Source organism: Physeter macrocephalus, chromosome 1, assembly GCF_002837175.3.
Source record: "Physeter macrocephalus isolate SW-GA chromosome 1, ASM283717v5, whole genome shotgun sequence".
Classification (NCBI taxonomy): domain Eukaryota; kingdom Metazoa; phylum Chordata; class Mammalia; order Artiodactyla; family Physeteridae; genus Physeter; species Physeter macrocephalus.
Genome location: NC_041214.2, coordinates 55,647,324 through 55,661,347, shown reverse-complemented (window position 1 = coordinate 55,661,347; position 14,024 = coordinate 55,647,324). Strand labels below are relative to the sequence as shown.

The 14,024-nt window shown below is 36.0% G+C and overlaps 1 protein-coding gene across 13 annotated transcripts in view; it reads left to right on the top strand.

The window, feature by feature from the left end:
• Nucleotides 1–13,084, top strand: part of B3GALNT1 (beta-1,3-N-acetylgalactosaminyltransferase 1 (Globoside blood group)) — a 38,685-nt gene extending 25,601 nt beyond the window's left edge. For 7 of the 13 annotated variants that reach the window (XM_024124385.3, XM_028490762.2, XM_028490752.2 and 4 more), the window contains 3 exons: nt 5,301–5,365; nt 8,133–8,225; nt 10,947–13,084. In XM_024124385.3, coding sequence (XP_023980153.1) covers nt 10,981–11,976 — 996 coding nt within the window. In that variant the 5' untranslated portion in view covers nt 5,301–5,365; nt 8,133–8,225; nt 10,947–10,980 and the 3' untranslated portion in view covers nt 11,977–13,084. Of the gene's footprint in view, nt 1–4,040; nt 4,169–5,300; nt 5,366–6,388; nt 6,512–8,132; nt 8,226–10,946 lie in introns of those variants that run through there. The other 6 variants (XM_028490786.2, XM_055082617.1, XM_024124384.3 and 3 more) reach the window with 3 other exon arrangements.
• The last annotated feature ends 940 nt before the right edge of the window (nt 13,085–14,024 follow it).

Below are 14,024 nucleotides of genomic sequence, written 5' to 3'. Positions count from 1 at the left end.
TAGGGAGGGTGGGAGGGAGGGAGACGCAAGAGGGAAGAGATATGGGAACATATGTATATGTATAACTGATTCACTTTGTTGTAAAGGAGAAAGTAACACACTATTGTAAAACAGTTATACTCCAATAAAGATGTTAAAAAAAAATTTTAACAGCTTTATTGAGGTATGACTTACATACCATACAATTATTTCATTTTAATTATACAATTGAATGATTTTTACTAAATTTACAAGGTTCTGTAACCATTACCACAATCAAATTTTAAAATATTTCCATTACCCTAAAAAGATCCTTTATGTCCATTTGCAGTCAGTCAGTGATCCCACCCCCAGGTAACCACTAACCTACTGCCTATAGATTTCTCTGTCCTGGGCATTTCATATAATATATGGTCTTTTGTGTTGGGTTTCTTTTACTTAGCATAATGATTTTTAGGTTCACCCATTTTCTGAATTCTTTTTTTTTTTCTTGAAGTGTAGTTAATTTACAATGTTGTGTTAGTTTCTGGTGTACAACAAAGTGATTCAGTTTTATATATATGTGTGTGTGTGTATATACACACACACACATATATACACACACACACATAAATATTCTTTTTCATTATGGTTTATTACAGGATATTGGATATAGTTCCTTGTGCTATACAGTAGGAACTTGTTTATTTACTTTGTATATAGTAGTTTGTATCTGCTAATCCCAGACTCCTAATTTATCCCACATCTCCGTTCCCCTTTGGTAGCCATAAGTTTGTTTTCTATGTTGGTGAGTCTGTTTCTGTTTTGTAAATAGGTTCATTCATATCATATTTTAGATCACATATAGATGATGCCATATGATACTTGTCTTTCTCTGTCTGACTCATTTAATGTGATAATCTCTAGGTCCATCCATGTTGCTGCAAATGGCATTATTTCACTCTTTTCTGTGGCTGAGTAGCATTCCATTGTATTCCACATTTTCTTTATCCATTCATCTGTCAATGGAAATTTAGGGTTGCTTCCATGTCTTGGTTATTGTAAATAGTGCTGCTGTGAACATTGGGGTACCTGTATCTTTTCAAATTAGAGTTTTTTTCTGGATATATGCTGAGGAGCGGGTTTGCTGGATCATACGGTAACTCTAGTTTTAGTTTTTTAAGGAACTTCCATACTGCTTTCCATAGTGGCTGCAACAGTTTGCATTCTCACCAACAGTGTAGAAGGGTTCCCTTTTCTCCACTCCCTCTCCAGCATTTATTATTTGTAGACTTTTTGATGATGACCATTCTGACCAGTGTGAGGTGATACCTCATTGTAGTTTTGATTTGCAGTTCTCTAATTAGTGAAGTTGAGCATCTTTTCATGTGCCTATTGGCCATCTATATGTTTTCTTTGGAGAAACGTCTGCTTAGGTCTTCTGCCCATTTTTTTATAGGGTTGTTTGTTTTTTTGTAAATGAGTTGTATGAGCTTTTTGTATATTTTGGAAATTAAGCCCTTGTCAGTTACATCGTTTTCAAATATTTTTCCCAGTCTGTAATTTGTCTTTTCGTTTTGTTTATAGTTTCTTTTGCTTTGAAAAAGCCTGTAAGTTTAATTATATATATATAGGTTTATATATATTTAATATTTAATATTTAATTATATATTTTTTTATATTTAATATTTAATTATATATATATGTTTATTTTTCCTTTTATTTCTATTGCCTTGGGAGACTGACCTAAGAAAACATTGCTACAATTTATGTCAGAGAATGTTTTGCCTATGTTCTCTTTTACGAGTTTTATGGTGTCAAGTCTTATATATAAAGTCTTTAAGCCATTTTGAGTTTATTTTTGTGTATGGTGTGAGGGAGTGTTCTAACTTCATTGGTTTACATGTGGCTGTCCAGCTTTCCCAACACCACTTGCTGAAGAGACTGTCTTTTCTCCATTGTATATTCTTGTCACCTTTCAAAGATTAATTGACTATAGGTGTATAGGTTTATTTTTGGGCTTTCTGTTCTGTTCCATTGATCCATATGTCTGTTTTTGTGCCAGTACCATACTGTCTTGATTACTGTAGCTTTGTAGTATTGTCTGAAGTCTGGGAGGGTTATGCCTCCAGCTTTGATCTTTTTTCTCAGGATTGCTTTGGTAATTCTGGGTCTTTAGTGATTCCATATAAATTTTAGGATTATTTGTTTCGGTTCTGTGAAAAATGTCATGTGTAATTTGATAAGGGATCGCATTAAATCTGTAGATTGTTTTGGGTAGTATGGCCATTTTAACAATATTAATTCTTCTAATCCAATAGTATGGTATATCTTTCCATTTCTTTGAATCAGCTTCTGTTTCCTTTATCAATGTCTTATAGTTCTCAATATATAAGTCTTTCTCCTCCTTGGTGAGGTTTATTCCTAAGTGTTTTTCTTTTTTGATGCAATTTTAAAGGGATTTTTAAAAATCTTTCCCTTTTTACATTTCGTTGTTAGTGTGAAGATATGCAACAAATTTCTGTACGGTGATTTTGTATCCTGCTAACGTACTGAGTTTGTTTATCAGTTCTAGTAGTTTTTTTTTTTTTAAACATCTTCTAGTAGTTTTTGTGTGGAGCTTTCTATATATGGTATCATGTCATCTACATATAATGACAATTTTTACATCTTCCTTTCCAATTTGGATACCTTTTATTTCTTTTTCTTCTCTGATTACCGTGGCTAGGACTTCCAATACTACGTTGAATAGAAGTGGTGAGAGTGGGCATCCTTGTCTTCTTCCAGATTTTAGTGAGAAGGTTTTTAGCTTTTTACCAAGTATTATGTTGGCTGTGGGTTTGTCAAAAATAGCTTTTATTATGTTGAGATATGTTCCCTCTATACTCACTTTGATAAGAGTTTTTAACATGAACGTATGTTGAATTTTATCAGTTGCTTCTGCATCTCTTGACATGATCATGTGGTTTTGTCTTTTCTTTCATTGATGTGGTGTATCACATTGATTGATTTGCATACATTGAACCATCCTTGTGACCCTGGGATGAATGAATCCAACTTGATCATGTTGTATGATCTTTTTTTTGTGTTCTTGAATTCGGTTTGCTAGTATTTTGTTGAGAATTTTTGCATCTATATTCATTAAAGATATTGGCCTGTAATTTTCTTTTTTGGTGGTATCTTTGTCTGATTTTGGTATCAGAGTGATAGTGGCTTCATAGAATGACTTTGGGAGTGTTCCCTCCTCTTCAGTCTCTTGGAAGAGTTTGAGAACGATTGGTATAAGTTCTTCTTTGTATGTTTGGTAAATTCCCCAGTGAAGCCATCCCCATGTTCTGAATTCTTAAATAAAATGTTATAGCCAAACAAAGTATCAGTACTTTGGTTTTTTTTATAGCTGAATAGTATTCCAATGTATGGATATAGCACATTTATTTACCCAGGAACATTTTCAGTTAACATCACACCTAACAAAATAAATAATCCTTTTCACATCACCTAATATCAACATTGTCTTCAATTTCTCCAGGATCCAGTCTGGGATCATACACTGCAATTATGTATGTCTCTTAATCTCTTTTAATCTTGAGCCATCCCTTGTTTTACGGGATTGACTAGCTGTAGACACCATGCTAGTTGTCCCATAGAACACCCCACCTCCTGGGTTTGTTGGAGTGTTTCCTTGTGGAATTCTTAGCTTGTTCTTCTGTTCTCTGTATTTCATATAAAACGTGATTAGATTCCAGTTAAACATTTTGGCTAGGATGTACACTTCACATTGTATCTCATTTGGAGACACATAATATGTGTTTGTTCCATTATTTATAATGCTGAGATTGATGATTGGATGAGAGTGGTAGCATTCCTTCACTGTGAATTTTATATTTTTTTCATTCCTTACAAGTAAAAAGTAATCTTTGTGGTGTTACTTTGGTACCATACAATGTCTAGTTCCCCATCAGTCTTTCATTTGATGATTAAAACACTGATTGATAATCATTGCCTGAATCAGTAATTTCATGAAAGGTTGCAACATGGTAGTTTTCTTATTCTGTCATTCTATCTACATTCATAATTGGCAGTTTTCTATAAAGAAGAGCTTCTCCTCTTCACTTGGAGCCGTTTGTCTTCCCTGAACTACAAATCACTCTTTAAAACAAAACAACAAGAGAAAAAAATTTGACTTGTCTTCTCCCCCAGTAATTTTCAAGTAAGGGATTGGTATAATATCTTCCTCATTGAAATGTTATACATTGCTGGTATTCAGTTGCATGTATTTTATGATTACCACTGTGGTGTTCTCTTTAAGTTTATGGATTAAACAAAAGTTGGGTGTGTAAGGGTTTTGAGTTTCCTGACAGGGTTTTTTGTGTGTTTGTTTATGTGCTTTTCAAGATATGTTTTGGTAGTTAAGCTGAAATAATACTGTGGTCAGATAATGGGGCCTGTGTTAAATTAAGTTTTGAATTTTGGAGACGGCTTATGTAACCTAATATCAGTTTTTTTTTTTTTTAGTATAATCATTTTATTTATTTTTATTTATTTAGTTATTTATTTTTGGCTGCACCGGGTCTTCTTTGCTGCACGCAGACTTTCTCTAGTTGCGGCGAATGGTGGCTTCTCTTGTTGAGGAGCATGGGCTCTAGGCGTGCGGGCTTCAGGAGTTGCAGCACGCGGGCTCAGTAGTTGTGGCATGCAGGCCCCAGAGCATGCGGGCTTTGGTAGTTGTGGCATGCAGGCTCAGCAGTTGTGGTGCATGGGCTTAGTTACCCCGTGGCATGTGGGATCTTCCCGGACCAAGGATTAAACCCGTGTCCCCTGCATTGGCAGGTGGATTCTTAACCACTGGCCCACCAGGGAAACCCATGATCAGTTTTTTAGTAAATGTTTCGTGTGGTCTTGAAAAGAATATTCCTGTTCTTTTAATTGAATGAAAGGTACTAAATCAAGACAATTAATAATATTAATAATTTTATTTGAAACACTCACATCCTTATTTTTTTCTGATTGATGTATTTAGTTATTTAGAGAGATTTGTTAAAAATCTCCTATTAGGATTATAGATTTTCCCATTTGTACGCATACTTTTCAGAGTTGGCTTTATGTATTTTGAGACTATGTTTCTATGTTTATATAGCTTCATGATTGTTAAGTTATCTTGATCTGTGTGGAATGTATATGTTGGTTCCTTTTATTAATAACAAAATCTCCTTGTCTCTTTTAAATGCTGTTCATTTAAATACATGATGTTAATAAACAGCTACAGCAGATTTCTGATTGTCATTTTCCTGATTTTTTAAAAACTTCCTAATTTTTAAACTTTTTGTGTTGTTTTGTTTTAGACATGTATCTTATAAGTAGTATATGGCAGAGTTTTAAGCCAGTCTGAGAGTCTGTTTTTCAGTAGGTGAGTTTACGTTTATATTTACTCTGATATCAGATGCATTTAAATTTACTTTTGTCACCTCCTTCTGTGGTTTTCCATTTGCCATGCATTTTCTCTGCTTTTTTCCTTTTTTCCTGCCCTTTGTTGAGTTGATAGCTTGCTTTGTTTCTTTTATTTCATAATCTGTGTGGAGTGTATATGTTCAGTATCTGTTCTTTCAGGGTCGTCACTCTAAAGGTTAATACACATTATTAAATGAAACTCTTTTTAAAGCAACCACATCATTTTTATATAGTATTTTAGTTTCACTTTTTTAACCACACCAAAAAATACTGTTTTTGTGCTTGTTCTTTGCTCTCTCTCTCTCTTTTACTATGTATATTTATTAGTTTTCATTATCTTTCAATAATCACTTTACTTACCTTTGTTTCTTGATTTCCGTTCCTTCCTCCTGAGTTCATTTTTCTTCATACTAAAATACATTCCCTTGGTACTTCTTTTAGCTAGAGTTTGTGCACTTTATAAGTCCTAGTCCATTTCAGAGTGTTTTTATTTCACCTTCATTTTACTTGAACTCTAAAATCCACCTGTAAAATATGTACAGTAAAACCAGTTGGCTCACAATATAGGGTTATTGGGGGGAACTAATAATATTTGTTGAAATACTTTATAAACGGTTTTGTGTGTGTACGTAATGCTATTATTATTAGCTAATATACATCCTATTAGAGTTATATTAGAATTACAGTGTTTTGAATGGATTTTAAAAATCATTGCTTACTGTATTTAGTTAATATTTACTGAGACAGAAGAGAATAATACCTACTAGAAATATCATGAATTGTACATGCTTACACTTTGGGAGAAGAGCTGAGATAAGGTGAAACTTGGGATCCTAACTGCTAGCTTAGGGTTACTACCATTCAGTGGAATTTTGAGATACGCAAGCATGAAGTCCAATTTTTTTTACTTTGTTTTTATCTATTTACAAAGACAATACACAAATAGTGTGGAAAATCCAAATGATAAAAAAAAGAAAGAGAGAAATCTTCCAGGAAGTCCACAGAATTGAAACCATTGACATATTGGGACACATCCTTCCAGACATCTTGCTCTGCATGTGTGGCTATGTGGATTTATGGAGACTTGTCTTTTCATCTTTCAAAAGTAATCTTACTACATATGCAATTTTGCTACTGCATTTTTCACTAAGTAATATATCAAGAGAATATAGCTAAGCATCATTGCATATAATGAATAAATGTATACTGTTGTGTGGAAGTATCATAATTTTGTTTAACCAATTTCCTATCGGGAGACTTTAAAATAATTTTTTATATTATAAATTATGCACAGTCTCCTGATTATTTCTTTAAGATAAATTGCTAGCAGTGATATTGGTCAAAGAGTGTGCACATTCAAGTTTTTGATACACGTTTAATAAATCTCTCCAAAAAGTGCACAAGAATGCCTCTTTTCCTCACACAAACTAAGTACTGTCATTTTTCCCCCTTAATTTTCCAGTTTGAGATTTTTGTCAATATCTCTGCTTGTGAGTTTGAATATCTTTTCTTGTTTTATCGATCATTTGTATTTCTTTTGAGAACTTCCCCTTTGGCTGTTTATTCTCTTTTTGCATTCATCTATTTCTTATTAAGCTGTATGAACTCTTATTTGGCTTATAAATTATTATAAATATCTTAGATATTTTTTCCATTTTTTTTTTTAATCTTTGAACCTTGTTTGTGCTTTTTTTTTTTTTTTTTTTTTTGTGGTACGCAGGCCTCTCACTGTTGTGGCCTCTCCCATTGCGGAGCGCAGGCTCAGCAGCCATGGCTCACGGGCCTAGCCGCTCTGCGGCATGTGGGATCTTCCCGGACCGGGGCACGAACCCATGTCCCCTGCATCGGCAGGCGGATTCTCAACCACTGTGCCACCAGGGAAGCCCCTGTTTGTGCTTTTTATCATGTTGTTTTTTTGCTTTTCAACCTTGTTCAAGAACTTTCTGAAATTTTTATGTGATCAAAATTTCCTTTATGAGTTCTGGGTTGTTTCCTTAGATGGGATAACTAAAAGTTCTTCCCCACTTCAAAATTGTTAAATGTTCATTTGTATTTTTTGTGTGTCTGTGCTCCTAGCAGTTTATTTTTCTCCCATTTGAATCTTTAATCCATTTGGAGTGTTTTTGGTGTAAGGAGTGATACATATCAATGCCTTCCTGTTTGTCACATCCTATTCTGGTTTTTAAATTTGATGAAAATCAATATATGAGCATCCTAAAGCATGGCAGGAATTGAGATGTGCTTTATAGTTTTCCGTTTACTAATGTGTCTTGGGTATTTGTAAGTAGAGATAGAGGTTCAAAGGGGAGGGAGTGGATTGGGAAGTGGTAGTTGACAGTCTCATGTCAGGGTTACCTTCTGTGTATGTGTGTGGAACAGAGAATTAAAGAGAGGATACCAGCAGAGTGTCTCTTAGAAGTTTCGTGTTTCACTTCTTTTAGTGACCCTGAGTTCTTTATCCAGGGAAGTGGAACTGTGGTAGGATGTCATAAGACACCATCTGACGTGAGGACTTAGAGGTTTTACATCTTGAATACCAAGTGCTCTTCTTCCATGATGAACCCATGAACTCTGAATTCTGTGGATTCGTGGGCTTTTTTTAACGTTTTATGTCAGCATATGTTCAGAAAGAAATTGGAATGGGGAAGGGGGTTCCCTTCCCCTCTTTGATGTCTAATTCTCTGACCCATAAGTAGATGCTGTTAAGTTTCTTATATATCTTACAGAAATTTCAAGCACTATTTTTGACTACTACTTGCTACTGAATGTTCAGTTGATGAAATTGAAGGTCTTTCACTCAGAAGAAATAAATCAAGAAGGTAAGAAATAAAATCTTTTTACTCTTTGAAACATTCATCAAGTAAGAAGGATTCATCAAGATTATTTCTTTAGGATAATCCCTTTTGACAATAAAAATCAATTTAGTGAACATAAACCGGATGGAATAGCTGCAAAGGGTAGAACACGGCTCATGATGACAGCCTCTGTTTGTTGCATACCTGACCCGGGCCATCTGTTAATTCACACTGTATTAACATCTTCATTCTGTAGAGATGAGGAAACTGAGGCTTCCAGAGGTAAATAACATACCCATAGCTCTCCCTGGTTGGCAAAGGACAGAGCTAGGTGTGGGCTCTGGTCTCTGCCTTTGGAGCCACCTGTGTTGTGGGTAACCTGAAGTCTGCTCCAGCCAATCCTTGAAAGACCTTCTCCCACTTTTGGAATAGATAGTTCCTCTTCTTTTTGCTGCTACTTTATTTACTTCATAGGCCCATAAGCAGTAGAAATTATAACTACAGACAACAGTTTTCACATTTATGAACTGTGGCTTGTAGAATGCATATAGGATAACTTTTATAGTAAGATTTGCTGTTTTTGAGTTCTTCCCATTATTGAAGAGTAGCCGGGCCTCCATTGCCTGTGTGCAGTTATACATGAAGCCCCTTACTCACGATGCTTTCCTTCCATTTGTCCGAAATTTGTTATAATGTGCCAATTTGTTAGAATGAGACGTAAAGCTGCCATTTGATAACAGTTGTAATAAATGTACAGGTCATTGATGGCTGAGATTAGATGGAGCTCCCTAGGGTTGTGCTGTGTCAAGTAGCCAGGTGAGGAGGAAGTATAAGAAGATATTAATTCCTTCCATAATTCTCGTTCTAGGTCTATTCTGTTTCAGGTTTTTCCGGGAGCTACCTGTGTAAGGCTAGTAAGGGGGAGAAAGGAGGATGAGGGTGGGATGGGTAGACCTACATTTTATGTTTATACAAATAGAAATAGCATATCAGACAGGTCAGTGTTCATTGCACTCTTGCTGTAGGTCTCTGTCTTGTACTTTGACTCCTGTCAAAAGAAAAATGTTCTTTCCAACAAGGTCATAGAGTATAAGTGGAAAGGCAAGACACATATACATGAAACCGAACTAGAGAGTTTGCCGAAACATTCCACTGTACTGTGTGACTTAAAATATAAAAAACATTAGAGGTAGGAAAGGATATTGTAGCAAGAAGTAATCAGGGCAGGTAATATGGCCAGAGGGAAAGGACAAAGAGTCTTGAGATCCTGTCATTTTTATATGTATTAAGAGGCAGAAGAACTGTGTGTCCAAAGACCTAAGATTGCCCCAAGGTAGAGCCCTTGGTAGACCAGCCTTTCCATATAATGACATTAATATATGCCCTCCATAGCAAATTCTGGGTTCCCAGGATCTCTCCCCCGTTGATTGTGGGTGAAAGGGCATGGTCAGAAGCTTCCTCAGCCTGCCCCTCATGTTGTTGATCTGTCCCTCATTCTGAAGTTCCTTAGCATTTGACGTAAACAGTCTGTACTACATTGCTGTGACATGTTTACGTGTTGCCTTGGGATTTGCACTCCTCCCATTTCCTTCTTCCTTTGGCCTCCTTAGTGCCTGGTGCAGTCTGTGGATGTTGAAGTTCTAGTAAACACTTAGTACATGAATGTCTTTGGACTGAGGCCCATGATCATGGCACCAGGAAAGCCCTGTGGGATCCCAAATTGTAAACCAACCTTATCCTTGGGATCCAAAGCAGAGCTGAGGCTGCGACCGTGAATGCGCCATGTCTCCTAGCTCAGTTTTCTTGTCTCAGCTAGAAGTTCCCTGTAAAAGCAAGTGTTCTAGGAGGTTCCATCCCATGATTCTGATCTGGTGCAGGATTTCTGAACAGGGAAGTTAGATTACATTAGATGGGAGTGGGATTAGAATGGGAAACACACAAAAACTCATACTATGGGCAGGCCTTTAATTTTAGCACTTGCTGTCCAAACTGAGCATTGAGTTCAGCTAGTGAGGTAGAAAGGGGGCTGGGGTGGTATGTTGGGCAGGTAAAAGCTGTTTCATAGTCTTGTGCATTTGAAAACTCCAGAGATGGTTATCCTTCCTGTGTTTAGAGGCCTCACCTTTCAGGGGAAGCATCTCCACCTTTATCTCATCCCATATCAAGCAGGTCACCGTGAATAATTGTAGCTATTGGGTTTTTCTTACTCCCGATTTGCTAGAATTCACATCAGATCACACAACTGAGAAAGACCCTTGGTTTATTTGGACATGTTGCTGATAATATCTCTTTGCATTAATGATTTTGTTGCTGATAATATCTCTTTGCATTAATGATTTTATTCTGGATATCCAGAGGGACAGAAAAAGATGAGTAATGGGGGAGTTACAAAATAAATCTACAGTAAAAAAATAAAGCAAACCGCTTCTCTTCTTTACCATTATGAAAAAGAAGTAAAGAATTATTTCAACAGTTATGTCAAACAAGAAGTATTAATTTTCCTCAAAAAATTGAGGATATGTTTTTAACATTGGTCTTGACGTAAAAAGCTGAAATATACTTTTGGTTGTTGGTATCCATTTGCTTCTAGTTAAATGAAGTTAAGTAGATTCAGGTCAGGATTTTTGGTTTTGCTTTGGAACTTTTGTTCTCCCAACTCTTTTTCCTTAAGTAGACGATCAGGTGTCATTTGAAAATGTGTTTTGGGTGGTGGCATACTAAGCAGGTCTTTGATAAATCTTCCAGAACCCGAGGCTCGCATGCTCCTGAGCTGCTGTGAATGGCCCCAGCACTCCTGACCACTCTTCCGGGTAGGATGTCACTGAGATCCCTGAAATGGAGCCTCCTGTTGCTGTCACTCCTGAGCTTCCTGGTGATGTGGTACCTCAGTCTTCCCCACTACAATGTGATAGAACGCGTGAACTGGATGTACTTCTATGAGTATGAGCCCATTTACAGACAAGACTTCCGCTTCACACTTCGAGAGCATTCGAACTGCTCTCATCAAAACCCATTTCTGGTCATCCTGGTGACCTCACACCCCTCAGATGTGAAAGCCAGACAGGCCATTAGAGTTACTTGGGGTGAAAAGAAGTCTTGGTGGGGATATGAGGTTCTTACATTTTTCTTATTAGGCCAGCAGGCTGAAAGGGAAGACAAAGTGTTAGCGTTATCCTTAGAGGATGAACACCTCCTCTATGGCGACATAATACGACAAGATTTTTTAGACACGTACAATAACCTGACCTTAAAAACAATTATGGCGTTTAGGTGGGTAACTGAGTTTTGCCCCAACGCCAGGTACATCATGAAGACAGACACTGATGTTTTCATCAATACTGGCAATTTAGTGAAGTATCTTTTAAATTTAAACCAGTCAGAGAAGTTTTTCACAGGTTATCCTCTAATTGATAATTATTCTTATAGAGGATTTTACCAAAAAACCCATATTTCATACCAGGAGTACCCTTTCAAGGTGTTTCCTCCCTACTGCAGTGGGTTGGGTTATATAATGTCCAGAGATTTGGTGCCAAGAATCTATGAAATGATGAGTCACGTAAAACCCATCAAGTTTGAAGATGTTTATGTTGGGATCTGTTTGAACTTATTAAAAGTGGACATTCATATTCCGGAAGACACCAACCTTTTCTTTTTATATAGGATCCATTTGGATGTCTGTCAACTCAGACGCGTGATTGCAGCCCATGGCTTTTCTTCCAAGGAAATTATCACATTTTGGCAGGTTATGCTAAGGAACACCACATGCCATTATTAATTTGACATTCTACCTAAAGCCTAGAGAAGGGAGGGATACTTTGTGGAAAACGTTAAAGCTAGACTATGAAATCTCCAATGGAAAACTCATGGGAAGGTCACTGTGTGGCTTACACGGAACTGAAACTCATGAAGAGGCTATAGGCTGGAGACTGGAGGGTTGTACTTGAACTGTGGTTTATTTTGACAACAATCAAGTCAGGCCTTTTAAAGATGATATTCAAAGGAATTAAACATCAAGGAATGGGAGGTTTTTGTTAATAAAACTCATAGGACCAACCAATGTGAACGTGTCAGTCAATAGACTAAAACTTAAATGGGTTTCATTGAATTATAAGCTCATTTGTCCATAACAACAAAGCAGTGTGGAGTATTATTCATTGAACAATCTAGTCAGTTCAGGGTTTTATGTATATCTTACATGGATTACAGTTTTTAAAAATATATAGTTCTGTGTAAAACAACTGAAGTACTGAACAAAGTTTCATCTCTTTTTGGTCATTCAGAAGATACTTCAGGATGTTGCAGTATTTCAATTATCAATTATTATTTAATGTTACTTAAAGTTTTGCACTTTTATGGGTGTTTGAATGTTATGGTTGTTTCAATACTGTATAAACAGAATAGTGAAAAATCACTCTTTATATTTAAACTTCTTTTCCAGTTACTTCACTGATGAGTTTATTATGAATAGCTCCATTAATGTGTAGATATTGGTCATTATTGCATTATTGCATATCAGTAATCTCTTGAACTTTGATAAATATTTCTTCATAGTAATATAGAGAAGAATTAAAGCAAGAGATCTGAATTATTGTCTTGTTTTTAAAAATATAATCCCTGGTGTTTTTAGATGTCACTTCATCTGTCTCATTGTTCCACCTGGAAATTAGGAGTAATGTAGAGTGCCAGGCAGCATGTTTCCTTTTGGAAAGGACTCTGAAGCCAAAACCAAAAGAGAGAACGTGATGGCCAGAATATTATGAAAGGAGTGTCATATTTCAGTGCTTGAGCTGGAAAGAGAAGACTAAAGATTCAAGTTGCATTGTTAACTGCTCCGTGTTTTTTCTCATTAACAATCAGTTTGAGAATAAAAAGAAAAAAAACAACACTGCTGCTATTATTATTAGTTTCACATCAAGAGGAAAGCCCTACTATGTGGTCTAAGATAAAGTCTGATTTCCATGTCATGGAGAAGCACCATGTCATAGGAGTGGTGATGTAGGTCAGCTTTGACCTGCCAGTTGGTCCAAGAGAAGCACTCCTTGCCCCCGTATTCTTGGGATTGTGCAATTTCCCATTATGCCTGATACTGGACAAGTGATTCCTTTTTTCTGGATTGCATGATGGTGAGAGATCAAATCTGTTGGCAGAAAATATGAACTTGAAAATATATAGTCAGCTCTTGTAATACTCATATATTTATAATTCTCCTATAAGTAAAGCTTAATTTCAGTTAGAACCATTATAATGTTTGATTCTTTATAACAAGGCTATTTCCATTTCCCTCCTCTCAGACCTGATCCAGTTAAAATAAAATCAATTAAATGAAGTACTCTGTGGAATCAATCTATGCCCTTGCTAATTCCCATCCATACGGGAGTCACTTTTTTTTTTGAATTTTATTTATTTTTATACAGCAGGTTCTTATTAGTTATCTATTTTATACATATTAATGTATACATGTCAGTCCCAATCTCCCAATTCAGCCCACCACCACCACCCACCCCCCGGGAGTCACTTTCTTTAAGACACAGATGGTGGGTATTTTTGTGGTAGGATTAGATTTGATCAAATTTGCGTAACTTTATATTGGTGTTTGGGAAGCTAAGTCAAATAATTTACAGAGGGAGGACTTTTAAAATAAAAGATAACTTCCCTTCACTTTAAGATGAGACCAAAAAAAGCAGTAAAATGTGAATAATTGCCAGTTTTCGAAGATTGTTCCTTTTCAACTACATATTGGTGCTTAAGAGATCTCTAAAGAGTTAAATGATTATGATAAACATTGAGGTTGGGTTGTTATATTTTTGTTTTTAACTTCATGTT